The sequence below is a fragment of the Sander lucioperca genome, chromosome 5, assembly GCF_008315115.2.
Source record: "Sander lucioperca isolate FBNREF2018 chromosome 5, SLUC_FBN_1.2, whole genome shotgun sequence".
NCBI lineage: Eukaryota > Metazoa > Chordata > Actinopteri > Perciformes > Percidae > Sander > Sander lucioperca.
The window spans coordinates 1,452,398-1,475,000 of NC_050177.1; the positions used below are offsets into that span (position 1 = coordinate 1,452,398).

Genomic DNA, 22,603 nt, shown 5'->3' on the forward strand with positions numbered 1-22,603 from the left:
ATTTCCTATTTTTATTCTTTCTTTGTGTATTTTTCTATCCTATTTAAATTGAATGTGTACTTTTGTTATTTTGTTGTGCCGCATTGAGCTGCTGTGACAAGTGAATTACCCCATTGTGGGATTAATAAAGTCTATCCTATCTTATCTTACTGATGCAATCCAAATTGCGGTGGTTTGTTTGTAATAAATAGAAAAACATAAATAGATAAAAGGAAAAATGAGCAGGTAGTTAGCATTTCCAGTTATAGCCAAGTGTTTTTTAATGAGATTTTTGAACCCTTTAATAATGTCTTCCTTGAACATTTGTAAACTCAATGTATTTTCCCATAATTCCATACCTGTAGATGCAGAAGTTTGGGCTCCAGGACAGACAGGGCTCCCTCCATGGTGGAGAGGCGTCTCTGCAGAGCCAGGACTCCTCCCAGGTCGCTGCCCATGTACTGAGTGGCGTCGATGGCTTTTCTCTTGTCCTGGATCTGGGACTTGATCTCGGCACACTCCAGCAGGTAGTTCTGCAGGCGTAACATCGAATCCAGCTGATCTTTCTTCTGCTCAACCAGCTCCACAATGCTGTTCCACCTGGTACCATGTGACAGACAGGATAGAGCAATGCTGAAAGTGAGTGTGGTACTGTGAAGGTGCGATTGTGAAGAGAGTCTGGGTTTATTGTAGTTTTACACCTATAGTATATAATTCCCTTTTCATTCCAAAAGAGATTTGTTTTAGTCGTGTATATTGCCTTTCAATTTTCAATTACAGTTTCTGTCAACTGGGATGTAAAAGCAAAACGTCTTAAACATGAAAGCTTCATTCTGGCCTTGAGATGAGCCAGGCTGCATCATTAGTAAAAGACATGTTCAAATGAATTATGATGACCACATATGACCAGACAGTTGATTTGATTTGCTCTCTGTACGCTGTGGTTTCAGCCCAGGACTTGTCTGCTTACCATATCGTCATACAATATGTCCTCCTGATTTTGTTCCAGATCAGCAGGTCTCAATCCACACCCATTTAGCCAAGAAACACACACAAACACACACACACACACACACACACACACACACACACACACACAGATCCTTGTGACTGTAATGAGGTAATGGCAGAGTCGCTGCTGAGAGGCAGACAGAGCGCTCAGCAGGCAGGCAGGAAAACAGCTCGGGGACATCAGAGCTGCAAAAGTCGTCTTATTGATGCAACATGGTGGTGTGAATTTGTGGGGGGGGTATGTGTGTGACAGGGGTTCGCTGCTTCACAAAAGTGAAACATAACATACAGGGAAGTAGAAGTTGCATTATAACTATTGCTTAAGTGTTTAATACTGTTAATTAAGAAGTAGTAACAACAGATAATATATCAGAAATCTATAAAAAGCATAGCAGTCTACATCCACGACGTGGAAATTCCGCCTGATGTCTTTGATTTCGGCCGGATGTCCATTACCTTCCGCTTTCTTAGTGTTGGCGTTCTAAACTCCGGTGGATGTATGAGGACTATGGTTAACTGCTCCTCAGATCTCTGCAGGGTAAATCCAGACAGCTAGCTAGACTATCTGTCCAATCTGAGTTTTCTGTTGCGCGACTAAAACAACCTTTGAACGTAAACATGTTCCACCAAAACAAGTTCCTTCCCGAGGTTATTTTGCAGAGGCACCGCAGCCTTTAGCGCCATCCAAGATGATTGTAATTGGTTTTAAGAAATGCCAGTAAACCAGAGCACGTTTCTCTCCCATCCCAGAATGCTGTGTGGACTAGCCAGACCCTCCTCCGCAGCGCTGTGGAGGAAGGTCTGGCAATGCGAGACTATAAGCACTGTGACTCTGTATTCGATAAATTACATGACTCAGTGCTTTACGGGGTGAAAATATTGAACTAATGGGAATGCAGTTGGAATTTTCCATTTAAAGTAGATTAATGTATTTCGTTATACTTGTGACCACGACCCCAATGCTGTACACAGTGCCCATATCTAAGGAAAGATATTTTGGAGTTAAGGTCCTAAAAATGAAAACAGAATTGTAATAACTAATACCAGAGAAGGCGATAAGGAGATAGAAGTGTTGATTTTGTTTGTTGGTTCTTATTTTTGCTCTCGGCTGGCTTCTTCTTGACTGAGGCAGCCAGCACAGATGGTCACCCTGAGACCACCACTATGTGCCAAGGTCACAAGACTCATAGTCACCCGGCCGCCATGGACTCTGCTGCCAGACGTGCCACTAACAGTGGTCAGTGAGTATGACTGACACGGATAAAACAGCCAATCCCATTACAGGGTTGACCTGGCCGGATGTTACCGTAAATAACCCTGTCGGCCAAACGGAGAGAGAGCGAGAGTGATCTCAGGCACTGACTGAACTCATACTCTTCAAAGATGAAAAAGCAGGTAGGAGTTCAGCCTCTGTACTAAGTCAAAAACAATTACACTCTGCGAACAAAAAGAATTTTCTAAAGTATGAATTCCCCTGAATAATTACACAACCCAAAGAAATGTGTCTCCCTTGCCATCTCTCTTTTCTCCCTGCGTGTCAGTCTACCTCCCTCTCCTCCCACCTACTCCTCCCCCTTTCCCAGGAGTAAATATGACAGATCCGAGAGGCTGCTCTCCACATACAGTGCAGTATATGAACATCATCAAATTCATTTCTGGATATAAGTTTGAAAGGCATTCATTTACTGAGAATGCTTTGTAGTTCCAACAAGTGCCACTTTAAGATGTGTTAGTGAGCGTGCAAAGACACAGCCAGTGTATTAGTGCTTTAATGCATATTGTGTAACTGTCCATAAGGTTAGTAGTTGCAGTTAAGTATTGCAGTGTAGTGCTTTGATGACATTGTTATTATTAATAGTAGTAGCTGTAATATGATTTGTTAATAATACAATAAGTAATTGAAACGATGCTCATAGATTTAACTTTCGTAATTAAAATGACTGTTCTGTTTCCAGTCAAAATAGAATACAAAAAGATGTTTATATGTCATTTTGACACAAATACATATTAATAAATGACATGTTGATGTTTGAAAGTCTCTTGGTTTTGACATAAATGCAGATATAAATGTAATTTAAAAAAATTAATTATAATAAATAATTATCGATTTTCAAATATTGCACCTGTCAATACAAAACAAAATATTCTGTAGCCTATATGCCGACGTTGTCTTTGCTGTAATCAAATGAGTATACAGTATATTTATGTTTAACATGAAGTATACTACTGCTTGAGTTTATTTTATCAATAGGAAACATACATGTGTACAGACAGACAAGGCTAGCAGCAGCAGCGCCGCGTCAGACACGTTTCTGACATAGAAAACTCCACACAACTGACACGCAACAGAAACGCCACGCTCACGCCACACAGCCAGTGTGAAGCCGGCTTTAATGTCAGTAGAAGTACAAGCATCTGTGACAGTGGTAGTGGTTGTAGCTGTTGGGAGGTGAGTTCTGTTTCAGTACCTTGAGTTGAGGTGGTCCTGACAACCTCTGACCTCTGTAGAGGATGGATGACCACCATCCAGGAGCTGCTGAACTATCTGGTTAACGTCCAGGATCCTACCCATCAGGCTGTTCATCTCCTGGTCCAGGCTCTCAAACCTACAACAACAAAGGGCATTGTGGGATATGATGGGACAAAGTCAGCAGGTAAGGATGATTTTGCATGGGCCAAAAACTGAGCTCTTTGATTGAAAGACCTCATATTATGCTCATTTTCAGGTTCATAATTGTACTGAGAGGTTGTACTAGAATAGGTTATCATGGTTTAATTTTCAAAAAGCATCATATTTTTGTCATACTGCACATTGCTGCAGCTCCATCTTTTTGGAGTCGCACATGCTCAGTGCCAGTAAGGACTACAAGCCAGTCAGAAGCAGAGTAGGGCGGGCCCTGACAAGCAAGCTAGTGTGATCCAAAACAAACCCGCTTCATCCGGTAACCATGGCTTCGGCTCAACCGTATAACCTAGACTGGAGCAAGACGTTTCAGAGTGGTAAGTTATTTAAATGTTAACAAAAACGTCTTTTATACGTTTGTTTTGTGGGAGATAGTAACTCCCTTTGGGGTGGACTTTGGGCTTTTTCGCTTTGCAAATCTATAACATGCACAAAAAAGATATATAACACAATAAAGGAAAGGGGAAAAGCCAAAAAGCATAATATGAGCACTTTAAACAAAACAACAGAAACCCAGCTGAGGTTCCATGTCAACTTCAACTTCATTTATCTCATCACGAGGGGCAATTTGTGATGTAACCTTATACATGTAAGACAATCAGACACACAGCACAACAAAAGAGTGGAGCATTGAAAATAAGTACGTGGAATACATAAATCACATTGAAGTAGCTAAGGTCCTACAATCCATCATTAAGGTGCCAGTTATTTCATCTTAAAATGACATAAATGATAAACAGACATCTATAAAAACCATCATCAATCACTAATAAAAATCTGAGCAACAAGTTCTATCACAAATACAACTACAACCAATCCCTTTTCGAAATCCCCATTTTGTGTCACAGCGATCAAACCCTCTACCTCCCCTTTTCCTCACCTGTGTGCGACCATCTCCACGTCCTCCAGTCTCTCTGGGATCTCCATCTTGTCCAACCACTGCTCCTTCTCATCAATCCACAGCTCACAGGCATTGACCTCGCTGAACATGCGGTAGACAGCGAGTGCGTCGTGGAGCCACTGCTGTCGGAGCACAGCCACCTCGGCCACCTCAGTATAGAGCTGCTCCACCTCTCCCATACGCACCTGCACCTCCTGCAGAGAGGAGAGGGCAGAAGACAGGAAAAGGAAAAGCAAGGACATAGAAGGGTAAAAGAAAAGATGTATAAGGACGAAACAAAAATACTTTATACTAAAAAAGTTAAGCATCCTTTCTAGGGCTGCACAATTAATCGCAATTTTTTTTTTTCTCAAAATTGCAATATGGACTAGTGCAATATCCAAATCGCAGAGGAGGCACAATATTTATTAAAGGCAAAATATGTGTTAAACCAAGTACTTTGGTGCTGCAGAGATAGCCCAGCCTACAAATCGTATCAAACCGACGAAATCCTCGCAAAAGTCACACTATAAATCATTTTATTTTTAATATTTTTCAATGGAAATGAGAATAATGATACAAAAATGATAATTCCCTCCAATATTGTGAATCATATCGCAGTCGCAATATCAGTCAAAATAATCCCAATTAGATATTTTCCTCATATCGTGCAGCCCTAAACCTTTCCCTGCTCACCTCCTGTTCACGGTAGCGCAGAGGCAGCAGCACCATGTGTTTACGCAGTGTCACTACATGCAGACGATGTTTGTCGATGGCCTCGCTGACCCCTCTGTGTTTCTTCAGAAGGGACTGGGTGGAGTACTCATCGTGTCCAAAGTCTTCGCTGTAGACCAGACGGTAAGCGTCCTGCAGCCATACTACCAGGTCGTCTGTCTCCGTGGAGAACTGAAAAAAGTTTAGCGCCTCCTGCAGGTGGCCGAGACGCTGCGCGGCCTGGTCCTCCAGCCTCTTCCACTCACCCTTCACCTCCATGATGCTCTCCTGGATCCCCGCGGTGCCAAAGCTCTTCTCACTCAGGATCTGCTTTCCTCGCTTCATGGTGTTCTATAGAGGCAGGATAGGATAGAAGAAATAACAGTGTTATTTCAAATTATTTCACACTGTATGGAGTAAAGTGGAACACTAGCCAAGATTAAACAGACATTGGGACTTTGTTTTTGAAATTTGACAAACTGTCTTCAGCCTCTACAGATAATTTGCCATTAAGGGGATTTTTAGGTCTTTTAAGAAGCATGTTCTTCAACATTGTCTTGACATATCATAAAAGTGTCTAAAAATAATAATGTTTATAATTTTAACTTTTTTTAAATTAATTAAATACACTGTAATATGAAATATCTTGGATGGACCAAAACGTTATGGAAGACAACTCTGAAGAGCTGAGAAACACATTAGAAAAGGGATAAGATAAACAAAAAAACATGCACAGCAACTCACACTATTAATGACATCTTTTAGGAAGTACTGTACCTCGAACATCTTCCTTACACAAAGCCTGGACCTGTGAGATCTGGCCAAACCTCTTCCACAATACCACCAAGAACTTAAGAGTCACACTGCCACATGTAGACAATTATCACGTGTAATCATATGTAAAACAGTCCCGTGTTGTTCGATAAATGTGCCCTGATGACTGAGGCTTGCTGAAGAGGAAAGGTTTACATGTTTTGAATAGGATCTGTCATAAAAGTACGCCCATGCTGCAGAATGCCATTACACCAAGTCATTTATACTATGCAAAAATGTAACGGCATGTTTTTTCAAGGAAATAATCAGAAATACCAGTCACCAAATGCAGGAACATTGATCTTTGACATCTGGATGCTTTGGTTGTATAGATATATATTATATTTTTACTTTGTTCTCTTCACTCTGAACGAAACATGCTCCTTACTGGCTTTATGCATGGTGCTGTTTCTTAATGGGTGGTCAACTGACCAGCAATTATTAATTAATTAATAAAACTTTCATGTGCTGTTTCACAACTACAAGTTCACAAACAAGAAGAAAAGCATGAAACCAATGCCAATAAATCACATATGCAAGTGAGCAACAAGTTTTAAATAATTGAAATTATACCTGTTCAAACTGTTATAGAGTCAGATTCTACAAGTGAAAATATACAGAAAAGGGCAGGGTGATATAACAACTGTATTTGTACTATTGAAAATAATTTTTGGTAAGTTCAGTTGATTTTCTTGTAGGTGAGCTCAAATTTAAATTCCCTAAAGTACCTGAAGTTCAGAACAGAAACTCCAGGTACTGTAGGCATTCTAGGTGCGCGCACACACACACACACACACACACACACACACACACACACACACACACACACACACACACACACACACACACACACAGGCACACACCTGCAGCAGTGACCGGTGAGCCAGCAGTTCTCCTGCCAGAGTCTTGTGTTTTTGTAGTAACTTCAGCACACTGCTCAGGTCCTTCCCATAACCCTGAGCTCCCAGGATGGAGCTCTTCTCCCTGATCCAGGCCTCCGACTCCTCCAGCTCCTAACAGCAGAACAGACAGACAAACTAGATTTATATATTTTTTTTGTTTTAACAAATTTAAACCTAATTCTAAAACAGAAAAAAGTTTGAGAAGGAGGAAAAGATAGACTCAAAAAAAAAAAAAAAAAAAACTATGTAAAGGAAATAAGTTCAGAAACATAGAACAGTCCTCCCCTTTAATCCCTAAATAAGCCCAGTCTGTTTCTGAGAGCCTTTCCAAAAGGCAGAAGGGGAATTAGCCGAATTAATCAATGTGATATAATTAGTGACTCGACAGTGTGAACCAATGACTCTTTGGCCAAAAAAAAAATCCTCTATTCTAATTATACACTCATTACTTTCACAATTCGTTCTAAAAGCTTATTCACTAACGTTAATAACTCGTTCATCACCTCTGTCTGCGACGGACAGCATTTTCAGGAGATAGACACAGGCCAAGTCTAACACATGAATATGGACTGCCGACTGAGACATAATGATGCGTAAAACGAAGCACAAAATAAAGGTACGTGGTGAATAAAAAAATGATGTTGGAATTCTAATTGTACCTGAAAATATCACAGAGTGAGTCCATAAAAGGGCAGCTTAATTTCACTAATATTGCGTTTGGTATGACCTGAGCAACTCATCGGATTATAGTTTTAACCTTCTCTCCCAGCCTACTAGAAAGACAGCTGTGTTAGTCATAAAAACTGTAGTATAGTATATAGTATATGCTGTTAAACACTAAACAATGGTCGGTCAGCCAGCACGGTTTTGTTCTCATGCAAAGCAGCAAAGAACAAAGCGTTATTATTGAGACATTATTTCGCTGTGTGACTTCTTACGTCTTCAGTAGAAACATTTCTGTTACATCTCTCATCTAGTTAGCTAGGTCGCTTCTGGTTGTGGTTGTGGTTAAGGAGGAAGGTGAAGAGTTGGGGGCCAGATAACACCTAGGGTATCAGCAGGGGATGGCAGGGAGAGATCCCTGCCACCAGGAGGCGTACTGGGGGTTAAAGGAGCAAACCGTCCGTGAATGGTGGTCCCCGGCTGACGACCCCTTAAGGTCTGGTAGGGGTGTTGGATCTGTCTCCCCAGAAGGCCCCACTTGAGGAGGTCTGTTCACCAAGGCAGCGGTGGAAGTGCGTCAGGCAGTAATGCCCTGCAGGTGGACAAGCAACCTGTATCTCAAACAGCTAGCTTACTCACTTAACTGTATAAAAATGCAGTAATCCTAAACTCTACTCAAGACCTGTAGATGTTGTTGCAAAGCCTTGGCCAGAAATAGAGGTTGGTGAGTATAATAGATGAATTAACACGCATTTAAATACGGGCCTGTCGTGCTGAATTACCACAAATCTTACAACCCTGGTCTGTATATCTTTATGACGGGTGCTTGGTGGCATAGTGGGATTGTCTGTGGCAATAAGGTGCCAGTGGCCCAGAGTCTGGGTTCAAACCCTGCCCATTTCCAGTAGCTGACTTACCATGACTTTGCAGATTTTCATTGTTCTAAGCACAATGACAATAACGATCTACAGTATTCTATTTAAATCAGCTGCAGGTTTGGGCTGCTCAAGATTACATTATTTGGAAATCCAAACATAAAGACTGACACCCCTTTAAATATCTATCAAAGGCGGAGTGAAATGCCGGCTGTCACATAGAGATGGGAGATGCAATAATCATTTCAATACGGGGATAACGACACACATTTTTAGACAGTCTCTCGGAAGGCATTAATAGTGTTGCACTCGGTTGTACACACAAAAAGATACAGAAACAGTTGTGTTAAGAATAAAAAAGGGGAGCTTGAGAGAGTTCAAACCCAGCTTACTTTCTCCTCTCCACAACCCCGACCAATCACTGGGTGAGGTGGGTGTGGACATCGGAACGATGGTTTTGGAAAGTTACAAAAATTGTAGGACACATCCCCCAATTCCCCAATTTGTGTGGAGGGAGCAGTTTTCCTCAGCTGTTTAAAGCATCCAACAAGCACTTCAGATGCGGTATATTGGCCTCTTAATTTGCTTGGAACAAATAACATGACTTGATCCTGCCTTTAGCCTCATCCCGCATCCCGTCGACCCATTCTACCTGAAAGAAGGCCCACAGTTGTCTCGACTCCTCAAGCTCATCACGCCTTTTAGCTGCCAGTTGTTTCAGCTCCTCCAGACAGGAAGAGACATGGTTGACACGGTTACAGATCACCTGTGGGTCACACGGTTGGTAACCTGGGAAACAACAAAATGAGGTTAATTACCATTAAAAAAAGAAACACAGAATCGATACAGCACTTAATTCATTACAGTAGTGTACTCTTAGCTGGACTACTTTAAAAAAATGAAATGAAAAACGTGCACAAAGTGTACTGAGCAGATCTCCTGATCTCTCACTGATATCAAGTCTCGGAAATCTATTTTCCAGTTGTCTCGAGGTGAAATACATTTTCACTTGACGAAACGAAATCAATACTGGATCATGGCTTCCTCTTTGTTTTATTTAGTCCGTTTTTGACAGATAACAAGCACTGAGGAACAGTTCAGAAACAACTGTTGCCTCTTCATTACAATTCAAATGACTCTTATATTTTTTGCTAACATGTACCAAAAGGTAATTTAAAATTTTGATATTGTAGAGGTGTTGTTGTTTTGTGCACACCCTGTAGCTCTTATCAATACTTTCTGCCTTTTGTATCAAAATATGCATCAAATCTACACATTTGTTTTGTCGTTTTTCTAATGTTGATTAATGGCCTTTTAAAGTACAACTTTATGAAGTTCATTAGAATTCTGCATCCTGCAGTGGAATGATTATACATTTTTGGCACTGTTTTCATTTTTATTTTTTTTTAAAGATAATTTTTTTGGGCATTTCAGGCCTTTATTTTTGACATGACAGCTGAAGACATAAAAGGGGAGAGAGAGGGGAAAAGACATGCAGAAAAAGGCCGCAGGCTGGACTTGAACCCACGGCCACTGCGTCAAGGAGTAAATCTCTACATAAGGGCGTGCGCTCTGACAGGTGAGCCATGCAGCCGCCCAGCACCGTTTAAAAAATGTAAATCTCAGTGTACAATACTAATTTGCCTTCACCTGAGATCACCTGAGATCATTCCTTTAAGGTGATTCTAACCAGATCAATTAAAAATCATCCCAGCCTTTATTACAGGCAATACAAACTTAAAACCTTGAAACTTTGTTAAGACTTTTGTTATCGTATGAAGCTAAAGACGATAAAATGACACACTTCACCAGCGCTGTACACAATACACAAGATAGATGTGTGTATACCCTCTATAGTGGTGAATTTGAGTGCAGCGGTGTTGAGTGTCTCGACCCTCTCAGCCTGCACTGCAATGTCAGCTTCCTGCAGGCCGTGTTTCTGCAGCAGGTCGTCCACCTCCAGAAGATGCTTCCCAAAGTCCTTCGACAGAAGCTGGACCTGAGAGAGAGCGGGAGATGACAGGGAACGTGTGATGTCATTGTATATAAGGAGGCCTTTTTTGTCTATTTCCTCATTCGATTATTCTCTCTTCCCTCTTCCTATATTCCCCTTGTCTTCATTTCCATTGATGAATCAAAAGCAAGCAATCATACTTTTGCTCTGTGTCTTTCTGGATCTCCCATATTTCTATTTTTCACTCTTCAAACTATGTAGACCCTCTTTAACCTTGTCCACTATTTCTTTCCTCTGTCTTTATTTAACTACTGAATATAGTGGAGTGTCTCACTCTCACTCTCACTCTCACTCTTACTCTTTCTTTCTCTCTCTCTCTCTCTCTCTCTCTCTCTCTCTCTCTCTGCACACAGCCTCCAGTACAGCACCTGTGTGTCCTCCATCCAGTCGATCATGTAGACCATGTCCTGAAAAGTCTTCTGCAGGGCCAGGTTCTTCTCCAGCCGGGTCCTCCTTCCAGCCACCAGCTCCTTCAGCAGACTCCACTGGCCCAGAATGTTCTCCTTACGTGCCAAGATACGCCGAATGTCGTAGTATCCTTCTGTCTCCATCTCTGCAGCAAGTTCCACCACCACGCCAATTCGCTCTTCATACGAGGCTATGTCTGCCTCGATGGCCTCGTGTTTCTTCATTGCCGCCTCGACAGCTGGTAGGTCATAGCCAAAATTGTCCTGTAGGCCGAGAGCAGAAAAAAAAACGAGAGAAAAACGTGTAAGGTGTGCCGCTGAGGCAAAGAGAGTGGGGAGACAAAGGGGGGAGGAGCGAAAAGAGAGAGTGAAAGAACACTGAAACTACGACGACCACAGGCAAATTTATTTGCACACAGTAGTACAGGACTTCACATACTGTATATGCACAGGTTGATTATACAGCCTTTGAATTCATCTGAATGGAACAATATTCTCTATTGCAGGCCTACTTTGTAAATGTAGACTGATATAGTGCATGTCCATCACATAAAAAGTTGGACAGCTTTTTATTATTATCTCAATAAAACATCTAGATCCTATTTATACATTTACAGTTTTCATTTCCAAAGTTAAACCGTTGGACAAAAGATGTTCCTACATAAAAAAGAGGAGAAGATGCAAGGCACCGAGTCTTGAGTTTAATAAGAAGCCTTTAATATTACATGACATCAATGTGTTTCAGCTGAAAGCCTTCGCCAGGGTGTTGAGGTAAAAATCCAAACACAGACACTTAATTGGCAAAAGGCATGACACAAATGTGTTTAAAGGTCCCATGGCATGAAAATGTCACTTTATGAGGTTTTTTAACATTAATATGCGTTCCCCCAGCCTGCCTATGGTCCCCCAGTGGCTAGAAATGGTGATAGGTGTAAACCGAGCCCTGGGTATCCTGCTCTGCCTTTGAGAAAATGAAAGCTCAGATGGGCCGATCTGGATTCTCGCTATATAAAAGCATCCAAAAAGCAGCATGTCATAGGACCTTTAATGTGTGTGGATGTGTACGTTGCATTTAGACCAGTTGTGATGTCTTGATGTCTCAAACACACAGTAAAAGTGAGCACAGAGAAACTTTCCCCCTGTAGCAGATGAGTTTGAAAACAGCCTTCTAGTGTCAAGCTGTGCACAGTGAAGCGCAAACATCCAGAAGGGACAATAAGAAAGACACATTTTTGAGTGGAGGGGGACTTAAACTGTGCAGGTACTTTTGTTTCACTGATAAAGTTCAATTGAGCTGGTATTTATCATCATATCACTAAGCATGCAGGATTTGACTTTGCATCCATGCAAAACAGAAAAAATTGTTTGCATAAAAAATTTATATTATTTCTCATGTTACTAAGGGAACTGCAATTAGAAGAAGCATGTTTATAACCCAGCTGCATAAGGTCCCTACCTGCGATACAAGCCTCTGGTTCTCATTGAGCCAGGCTTGTCTCATGGTGGTTTTGTGGTCAAAGCACTGAGCCAGCAGCTCCAACTTCTCCTGACGAATCAGCTCCTTGCGCAGAGCCACGCCCCTCTCATGTTCCGCCTTCTCCAGCCTCTCCCAGGCCTGGACAGGAAATGAAAAATAAATCAAATAAACAGTTTAATAGTGGTGATGTAATTGAGAAATAAGAGTAATGAAAACCAAAAACTTAAATTAAACACGTCAGTGTGAGGTGAAAACTTTTGAAGGAGGTGCAGATTTATCTCTCGACTGTTAAAGAGTGATGGCGACGTTTTAATCGATCAACAACTCGCTCATATCAGTTGCCACTTTGTTTAGTGAAAGGTGAAATACGGTGCTGTGTATAAAAGAAAACCAACGCAGCAGGTGGATGTATGACCTTGTTGATGTCTGAGATGAGCTTCCCATCATGAGGCACATAGGGTTTCTGGTTGTTGGCTCTAAGCTTGCTTTGGATGGTGAACAGAAGGACCTCGAGATTCCCCTTCTCCTGAAACCTGAGCGAGAAACAGAAAACTTTAGTTTGTGTTACTGTTATCACAATATGGCCTCTTCTCTCTCAATAGTCCCCTACTGTGTAGGACACGCTGAAAGTACCAACTTTGTTAAAAAAAACAAAAAACGGTGTCTTGCTCAAGGACACTTTAACAGCATGAAAACGTGCTCACAGGGAGGTCTGACGACTCTGCTCGCTCTGCCACCCTGCTGTCCAGTGTCATGGCCATTCATCACTCTGAGGGAATCTACTGTGTGAACACCTGGGTGTTTAATACAGCTTCAAACCAATATATGGTGACATATTCTGAAAACATGCATTGTCAATTTCATGGTAACTAACCTATTCTGAAAAGCATGTCATCTATGACTGGAATTATTGATTTATCTGCTTATTGTGTTCTTGATGAATCAATTGTTTTGTCTATAAATTGTCAGTAAATAGTGAAAATGCCCATTATAATTACCCAGAGCTTAAGGTGATGTCTGCTAGTTGTATCTGACCAACAATCCAAAACCTTAAGATATTCAGTTTATTATCATACAGCAAAGCAAAGCAGCAAATCCTCACATCGGACAGGCTGGAACCAGAACATTTGGGGCATTTTGGGCATTTCTGAAAAAATTATTATTAAAAAAAAAAAAATCTGCTGATCAGATGGAAGTCATACAGTAATCTTAAAGTTTTATATGTTTCAGCTTCAGTTGAAAAAGTACACAGTTCTCTATTTTGAATTATGTTTTCACACATTTTTCTGACCATGCCGCCATAAAGGCCAGTTTTTAACCTACTTGTACTGTTGTTGAATGATTAAACAACATAACATAAGGGCTGCAAATGATGATTCTTTTTTCCCATTAATTGATTAATCAAGAAAAGACGCAGATTCACACATTTCAGAAGCTGGAAATGATCAATCAGTTAATGTTGTAGTTGATACACTTCTATGTATCGACTTACTGATAAATTGAATTAGTTTGTAGCTACAATCATCATCATCTTGAACCACAATCAGTGGTCAGAATAGAGCACAGGTTGCCAGTAGTATTTACGAGCAGTGTGTTAATGCTCTTCAGTATAGGGCATGCATGAGTAGGCATACTTATGTTTGTGTGTGCTATGTAATAAATGACTGGTAATAGTATTTCAAGATTGCCATTTTAAAAATCCACAAAACGTACTTGATGGGCTTCTCTATGGTGCAGTAGGTTGTGAAGGCCTGCAGCTGCTGTTGAACTCCGGTCAGCGAGTTTGCAAACTTCTGGTTGCTAATGACCGCGATGGTCTTTTCTATCCAGTCCAGCAGGTCTGATGCCAGAGCCTCATAGCGGTTGATGATCTTCTCTGCCTCAATACAGTTGTCTAGTACCTGAGTCAGACAGACGGAGGAAGATAAAGAGAGAGAGAATGGGATAAGAGTTAAGGAAAAAAGCAGACACTGGAAGAGAGAGATACAGTACACAGTGATAGAAAGAGAATTTTTTTGAATTATCATGTTTTTACATTTCTCCTTTTCGTGAGCCCCCACACATTTCAATGAATTGTTACTTGTGTCTAGCTAGCAAACACCGCTTGCCCTTCACCTTTCATGGAATGTGTTAGAATAACTACATTATCAAAGGACAGACAGAACCACTGAAGTTATATCAAAGTTCATTTTTACGTTGTGAACATAACAAGGAGCCAGTTACAGTACTCACAGCATGAGTACAGAAGTGACTAACGAAACACTCTCTTAAAACAGCTTTTGTAATACAACGTGGAATGTGATACAAAGTCTATAGTCATAACAAAGTCGATGTCGCCAGTTTAATTAATTCGGGGAGGACATGTTCTTTCCTCAGCGTCACATCGTGCTCAGACAAGGACATTCAATGGCTCCATGGTATCTTTTGGGAGCAATCAGTATAATATGGTATTTTATGCAAACAGTTTAAATATTTAACAAAGACAGTAGAATATACATCTCAATTTTCCTAACAGAATGTCTATGTGTGTGTATCTGCATGTGTGTAATTTGTTACCTTGCCAACCCTCTTGCCCTCCACAATAAGAGCCTTCATCTTGGAGAAGTAGTGGTAATAGGAGACCACATAAGTGATGATGGACTTTTCGTCTGGGTTCTCTGTGTTTACATCTGCACCGAAGGAAGGTGGCGGAGACAGAGATAAGAGGAGTTAACTGCTTGACTTTAGGTGGAGGCACACCATTACTATTTATCTCAGTGAGTAAAATAGTAAAAGAAAAAACACTCTTATGGCACGGTTATAGATATTGCCGTATGTAATTTGGACACCAAAACGAGATAAACATTCTTACCCTCAGGGTCCAGGAGTTTGGTGAGGCCCAGGTGCTGCTCAGCGATGTTGAAGGCTTGCTGGAGGTTGTGAGTTGCATTGGACCGCGTCAGCTTGTGGAACTCAATCAGGTCAGGCCTGGAGGGCACAAGATGATGAGACAGAATGTGTCATGTTTGTATGACTCTAATCCTAAATCAGTCAAAACCCATTACACGTCTTAGTTCCCACTTTATTTGTGTCTGTTTATCTACTGTTAATAAGTGTGTATCTATTTTGTTTTTCATCATGTTTTTACATCAAAATCCTATTATTTTAATTCGTGGAAAACTGAGAAAATAAAACAATTCCTGTTTGTTTTTTTTAAACGCATTAACATTGCAAACACTGTTTTATACTTGATGCTGTCATCATGTAAAACATGCAACTTCCCAATTATAAACATGTTAGCATGCTGGGGAGTATTACAATTTCTAGCTACCTGTGTCTGTGTATGAGGGCGTTGAAGGCGAGGCCGTCTCTCCAGCAGGTGGTGAAGTTCTGGATGTTGACCTCAGGGTACCTGGAGCACGGAGAAATCTTTAAATGTTAAACCAAGGAGCACCAACGTACTAACACTAACATACCCACTCGGTAAATTACGTGAATGCTCATGAAATTCACAGTTGCAGCTTACAGTTTCCTGTATTATTTATTTCACTGCTCACCCTGCCGTCTTCATCTGGCACCAGAGCAGCAGGGCATCCTTGGCAGAACGAGTTTCTCTGTTGTCCTCCGTCTCTATTTTGATCACCTGAATCTGGACAAGAACACAACAAAGCAACCGTTTAGCGTTTGTTTGGGAGAGACATTGTGGCATGGACCCTAAACCTTCTGTGTCACAGACCAGATACATGCTTTCTTTTTGGGAACATACATTCACATTTTAGGTAATTACCTGTGTCTACTGGTGTGTTGTTTAGCAAACAGAGTAACTGTGGCTGTGTCCAAAATCACTGGCTATTTACTTTATAGTACACTATAACTGTTAAAACCTCCCATAATGGCGTAAAAAAATGTAGTACACTATCTTTTAGTTGTGCAACACTACACCTTTCAGTGATGACGCAAAAAATGCTGATGGTTTAGTGTCCAGAATCTCAATTTACCTCTGACTACGCGTTAAGCAGGGAGCAGTGAATGAGTGAATGAAGGAGTGATTATGGGCACAGCCTGAGTGACAGAGGCTTTCTGGCTAATACTGCAAGCTGGCTAGCAGAGTCATGGTACTTATTAGCTACCTGTAGTCATGCTCCAATTCCGAGTCAGATAATTTGTATTTATTATATGGCTATAATAACTATGAAGCTTAAAAGATCGTGAGCAGTGATTAGATCCGTGATTAAAAGTAAACTAACCATGTTTAAAGTGCTCATATTATGCCCATTTTCAGGTTCATAATTGGATTTAGAGGTTGTACCAGAATAGGTTTACATGGTTTAATTTTTCAAAAAACACCATATTTTTGTCGTACTGCACACTACTGTGTGTTGAGCTCTCTGTATTAGCTACGGTGAGACATCTCACTTCTGTTCCATCTTTGTTGGGAGTCGCACATGCGCAGTAGCTAGGTAAGGACTACTAGCCAGTCAGAAGCAGAGTATGAGGGCGTGCCACGCTAGCAGCTAGGCAAGCATTATAACGTGTGTTACAAAGTGACCACGTTTGTCTCTGAAGTAAAGGCTGGACTACAATAGAGCTGTTTGGAGCAGTTTGTGAACAGTGTTTTCTGTTGGAGATGGTAAGTCCCTTTGGGGTGGACTTTGGGCTTTTTCACTTTGTAAACCTATAGTGCACAAAAAAGATATATAACACAATAATATAAAGGGAAAAAGCCAAAAAGCATAATATGAGCACTTTAAGATTTGTTTAACCATGACAAAGTTTGTCACCCACTTCAGTCCTGCCCACAAAGGCTCTGATTGGCTCAGGGGTTTCTCCAACCGGGGGAAACAGCCACAAGAGCAACACCAGCCCTAATTGAATCACTTGTTAAAAAAAAACTCAGGCGGCAACTTAGACTTCTGGAACCAGTCAAGAGCAAAGGTCAGAACCACATTGCCCTGACAGTATTCCTGAAACCTCAAAGGAACACACACACACAGTGAGAGAGACTTAAAGGTCCAATGTGTAGGAATTTCTCCCGTCTAGCGTTGAGATCATATATCGCAATCAACTCTCTCGCACCACGCAGTTCAAAGTACGTATTACAGCTACGGTAGCCTTCACGCTTTTTTCTGATGACGCCGGTCTCTTGCTCTTTTCAATATCCTTTTTCTTTTTCTGGGCGAAGAAGAAGACTCTTGTTCCTGAAATTTGGATTTTGAATGCGTGTGGTCCTCCATGTTTCCTTCTTCAAACTTGCCGGGGCCGGAAAGCTACGATACCCATTAGCAGCATTAGCAGCACCTGTGAGTTCATAATGTGACAGTGAAAACGTGAAAGGCGGAGCAGTATGTCCTGTATGTCCCTTACCGGCTAACATATTTCGTATGGAGCGTCTACCCCAGTTGATGCAAACGCAAATCTAAAATTTCAAGCCAAAAGGAATACTTGGAATTGATGGTGGTGGTAAATATTCATGAAAAAGGACAAGTTTGTGAACGGGCAACACAGATTTTGAGAATGAACAACTAAACACGTTACACACTGGACCTTTAACAATAAAAACAGACAAGAGCAATAAGAGCAGAGGATTTCAGTGCAAGGAAGTGCAGAGCAATTATAACGCCTGATGATAGGTGACAGTGACAGCCATTCAACCAATAACATCACAGTGACATGATCCAAGGTAATTGGGGACATCACACCCTGGAATCAGCTGCTACCCACACACACACACACACACACACACACACACACACACACACACACAGTCCTACATGTAAAAGCAGACACACAAACACAACGCCTATGCATGAACACACATACAAAAAGATGAACACATGTACACAAATGCTCACCAATAGAGACCAGATTACACTAAAATCATCTGTCTCTTTATCCCGAGAGGATATCACAATTTTAAACTAGCATTGGATGTTATTTTAGCAGCAGATACATCATAATTGAAATATAAACATTGCATTAACTACTGTAAAGATGAGAATGAAAAAAAAGATGAATATGGAAAAAAAACACTTCATCAATATGTCATGTCTTCATCAATCATGTTTTTTCAATATCATTGTAACCTAAATATTCTTTTTGGAAGCAAGCCGTTTTTAAGGCATCACTTTAGGCTGGAACTTGTTGTTATTTTAATGATTAATCAGTATGTCCAACACATAATCGATGGAATGATGATTAAACATCGAACAGTTAGCTGCTGTCCTAGCCGGAGAAAACGTGAGGAAAACACAAAATAAAATTGCAGTGTTGTTTAACATAGAAAAGTAGTTCTAAATTGAACATTTTAGTGTTGAATTCACACTTCAGCAAGTGTGTCTGCTGTAAACCATCTGAAAAAGGATAAGAACAAGAGTAGGGTAAAACAACATTGTTAAAATAATGTACCAGATAAACCCACAGGGGAATGTATAAAACCATCAAGCATATTAACCATGTCACAAAATTACATTATTATGTGCATTCAGTAAAAATCTGAATCTATGTATCTGGTCAAATGTACAGTAAAGCCACATCAATGAGTCTCAATTCAGACTCTGTAAACAGCAAGTGAGCTGGCAGCGTTTTAGGTAAGCAAACACACACACACACACACACACACACACACACACACACACACACACACACACACACACACACACACACACACACACACACACACACACCGTACTCAAGGACATTCAGCCAACCATATACAACATTAATTGAAGTCACTGCAAATAATAACGGTCTGTTATTATTTGTGAATGGTTCTGTAAATACATTAGGATTACCTTTTCCATTGCCTGTCAATCCTCTCCCTTCTTTCCTCTCTCTCTCCCTCTCTCCCCCTCTCTTTCTGTCTCGCTCACTCTTTCCGCCAGTGTGCAGTTACTGCAGTGGTTTGGCCCTACCTGCTGACTGGACAAAGCAAACTCTCACTTTCACCACAGAGGAAGGGAGGAAAGCGGAGAAGAACTGGAGAAGGGGAGAGTCAAAGTGCAAGAGGGAAAGATAACATACTGTACACAGACAAACCATGGACAATTCTCCATCCTACTGGCATTATTCTTAGCCCTTAAATGCTCTGTTAAATTAAGTTATTGACCTTATGAACTGCCTTCAGATTTGGAATCGAGGCTCAGGCATTTACGGCCAGGTAATGGCAAAAATCCCAGGCCTGGTTCACAAGCAAACTACAAAACCATCTTGGCCTAAAGTTGTCTTTCTCTAGGCTATCTCCAAAATTAATCTGATTCATAAATCTAATTTTAATTTTGTGTGCTGTGCAGCTTAGTGTCATTATTTAATGTATTCATAATCAGTTAGCAGCTTTTCTCTGTTCAAATCCCAATATTTCATCTCTCTACATGGACCCTTGGATTTTGTTTTCATTTCTGTTTTGTCCCATTAACTTCAAAGGCTTTTTGCCAGGTTGGAATTCTAAAAAACAAATGTTTTTTTTTAGGTTACACTAGTTACATGCCTGTTTAAATAAAAAACAAATAAAGCAGGTGTGTGAAAAGGCTTACATGCTAATAATCAGTAGGAATGGCAGTAGCCTAAAGTAGACAAGTAATAAGGACAACAACAAAGAGTGTGGTTTACTGTATGGAAACTGAAGAACCTGATTTCTAATTTTAATCCTAAAGTAATCCCTCTCAATCATCACTTAGAAGTGTGTAGTGGTGGATGAAGCTCTGCATTCACTCATAATCCAGCAATGTGGCACCTTCCCGCGGAGGTGTGGGTGTGTTTATTTGTGCTTTAGAACATAATCGCTGTAAAACAATTGAGAAAAGAGCCTTCTATTCCTCTGATTACTGCTTTGTACGGCGCTCCCTCTCTTCATTCACTCTCTAGCTCGCTCGACCATCACTGCGCTCTCTCTCTCTCTCTCTCTGGCCGTTGAGCCAGGGCCAACTTTGATTGGTGTGTTTACAAACAGTAAAGCCATAATCACTACATATTCTTTTTTTAAGATTATTTTAGGCTTTTATTATGCAGGACAGCTAAAGATGTGAAAGGGGAGAGAGAGAGAGGGAACGACATGCAGCAAAGGGCTGCAGGTCGGAGCTGTACCTGCGGCCGCTGCGACAAGGACTGAGTCTTAGTACATGGGGCGCACGCTCTACCAGGTGAGCTATCCAGGCGCCCCACTCACTACATATTCTGCCTTTGATCATTAGAAACGTGACACTGACTGAAGATCACGGTTAGGCCCCACCCGTTGCTTATTTACCACAACATGCTCGTGGTTTCCCATCAGCCAACCATCCTTTCCCCCTATACTCACTTCTTTCATAATTACTCTCTCTGTTCCACACACACACACGCGCAAACACACACACACACACACACACACACACACACACACACACACACACACACGCGCACACACACACACACACACACACTCACTAACACCAGTCTTCCACACTGCTTGTCTTTCTTAGCGCATGCAAAATTGAAGAGGCCATCAACTGGTGGCCCTTTAGAGCAGGAGAGCAGACAACAGCCAAGCTCGCAGCTAATGGTGGCAGAGCTTGTAGTCAGCTAACACTACTGTAGCCCAAACTGTACAGTTACATATGCTAAGCTGGACTCAAAACACAACAAAAACCAGCAACAAACAGGTGATACCTTATTAACAAGTGTGCTATCAAGACTGTTTCTGCTTTCTTAAGCATCGCTGTACTACAGCTATTAAATAATTATGGAGCATAGTTCTAAACTGTGTTTTTCTACACAGTCTACTTAACTAATTACCTAACAACATGTCATTCAGATTAAACACTGAAACTTTACTTACTTTGATACAATGCTGTTGTGGGAAATTTAGATGGCAAGGACAAAAAAAACATATTTTCCACACGTTACGCGCAAGCTGTGATTTTATGATTACAAAAATAAAGACCACAAACTCTGCAATGCACACTTCAATAATGTCCATCATGAACTAGGCTTCAACCGTGAACATCATACAACATTCATTTCAACATGTCCCCCGAAATGATGAGTCCAGTTATATTGCACACACAGAACATTCATCCTCTTTGCCTCACTAGCCTGGCTGTCAGAGGGTCACTCGACATACTAAGGCCTAAGTTTACTAGCAGTGCTGTAAAATGTGCTTTGTGGTAGGTCGCCAGCCCTAGCATGACAATACTGAGTCCCAGGAGACAGCTCCTTGGCACCTGTGCACCGTGAATGTTACAGAAGGGTCTGAATAATGCTAAATAAGCATTTTGTGCCAAAGCCATGGTGTAGCACTGAAGCATAATAAAGAGGAGCTGTGGGCTTCTGCTGTACTTACATGGCAGGAATTGCTCCTGTATCACTGCTGCTTTGGCCTGGAAACCTGTGTGTGTGTGTGTGTGTGTGTGTGTGTGTGTGTGTGTGTGTGTGTGTGTGTGTGTGCGTGCGTGCGTGCGTGCGTGCGTGCGTGCGTGCGTGACTAGATAGATAGCCTGACTGATGAAGTGTGTATGTAAGAGAGCGAGTGCAGTGTGGGCATGTGTGTGTGTGTGTGTGTGTGTGTGTGTGTGTGTGTGTGTGTGTGTGTGTGTGTGTGTGTGCACGTGCGCGTGTGTGTGTGTGTGTGTGTGCGTCCTTGTTGAAGAGCAGACTGGAAGGCGACTGCTACCTCTAGGCCGCTGAGCCCTGAGTGACATTCAGGCTTTATCCACCAAACACTGCTGTCGCTGTCGCACACTGATGATGCAGCACTTGTGACATCCTCCCCCAAACAGAACCGCTGGCAGCTCACCCTAAATGAAGCCACTGCTGATCACAGCATCCTTGTGCTTCACTAAGTAGCACGGAAACATGTGCCAGCATCTCAGTGTGCACTTATGGAGAAGCTCACGTTTAAGCCTCACGGGAAGAATCAAATCATTGAAAAAGACAGTCCATAATTTTGCCTTTTGTCTAGTGTACTTTTACAAAGACCTTTGTGATACTGCGGACATTAATTCAATCAATTCAATTCAATTTCATTTAAAGTATCTAATCATAACAGGTGTTATTTCAAGACACTTTACAGATAGAGTAGGTCTATAATTTACAGAAACCCAACGATTCCTCCAAGAGCATGCATTTGGTGCGACAGTAGCAAGGAGGACCTGAGGAGACACCTCAGATAGATCCTGGCTCTTGGCTGCCGCGACCAGATATCTGGTCACTACTAGGCTTAAAGTTATTATCCTT

General features: G+C 41.3%; 1 protein-coding gene across 5 annotated transcripts in view; it reads right to left on the minus strand.

The window, feature by feature from the left end:
- Nucleotides 1-22,603, minus strand: part of LOC116053110 (spectrin beta chain, non-erythrocytic 4-like) — a 107,471-nt gene that overhangs the window by 64,153 nt on the left and 20,715 nt on the right. For 3 of the 5 annotated variants that reach the window (XM_031304028.2, XM_031304029.2, XM_031304031.2), the window contains 15 exons: nucleotides 15,955-16,046; nucleotides 15,729-15,809; nucleotides 15,270-15,385; nucleotides 14,975-15,087; nucleotides 14,132-14,319; nucleotides 12,834-12,951; nucleotides 12,398-12,556; nucleotides 10,903-11,205; nucleotides 10,369-10,519; nucleotides 9,173-9,309; nucleotides 6,944-7,093; nucleotides 5,250-5,618; nucleotides 4,554-4,768; nucleotides 3,459-3,596; nucleotides 339-579 (listed from right to left, as the gene is read on the minus strand). In XM_031304028.2, the coding sequence (XP_031159888.1) occupies nucleotides 339-579; nucleotides 3,459-3,596; nucleotides 4,554-4,768; nucleotides 5,250-5,618; nucleotides 6,944-7,093; nucleotides 9,173-9,309; nucleotides 10,369-10,519; nucleotides 10,903-11,205; nucleotides 12,398-12,556; nucleotides 12,834-12,951; nucleotides 14,132-14,319; nucleotides 14,975-15,087; nucleotides 15,270-15,385; nucleotides 15,729-15,809; nucleotides 15,955-16,046 (2,571 nt within the window). Of the gene's footprint in view, nucleotides 1-338; nucleotides 580-949; nucleotides 1,067-3,458; nucleotides 3,597-4,553; nucleotides 4,769-5,249; nucleotides 5,619-6,943; nucleotides 7,094-9,172; nucleotides 9,310-10,368; nucleotides 10,520-10,902; nucleotides 11,206-12,397; nucleotides 12,557-12,833; nucleotides 12,952-14,131; nucleotides 14,320-14,974; nucleotides 15,088-15,269; nucleotides 15,386-15,728; nucleotides 15,810-15,954; nucleotides 16,047-19,188; nucleotides 19,316-22,603 lie in introns of those variants that run through there. The other 2 variants (XM_031304030.2, XM_031304032.2) reach the window with 2 other exon arrangements.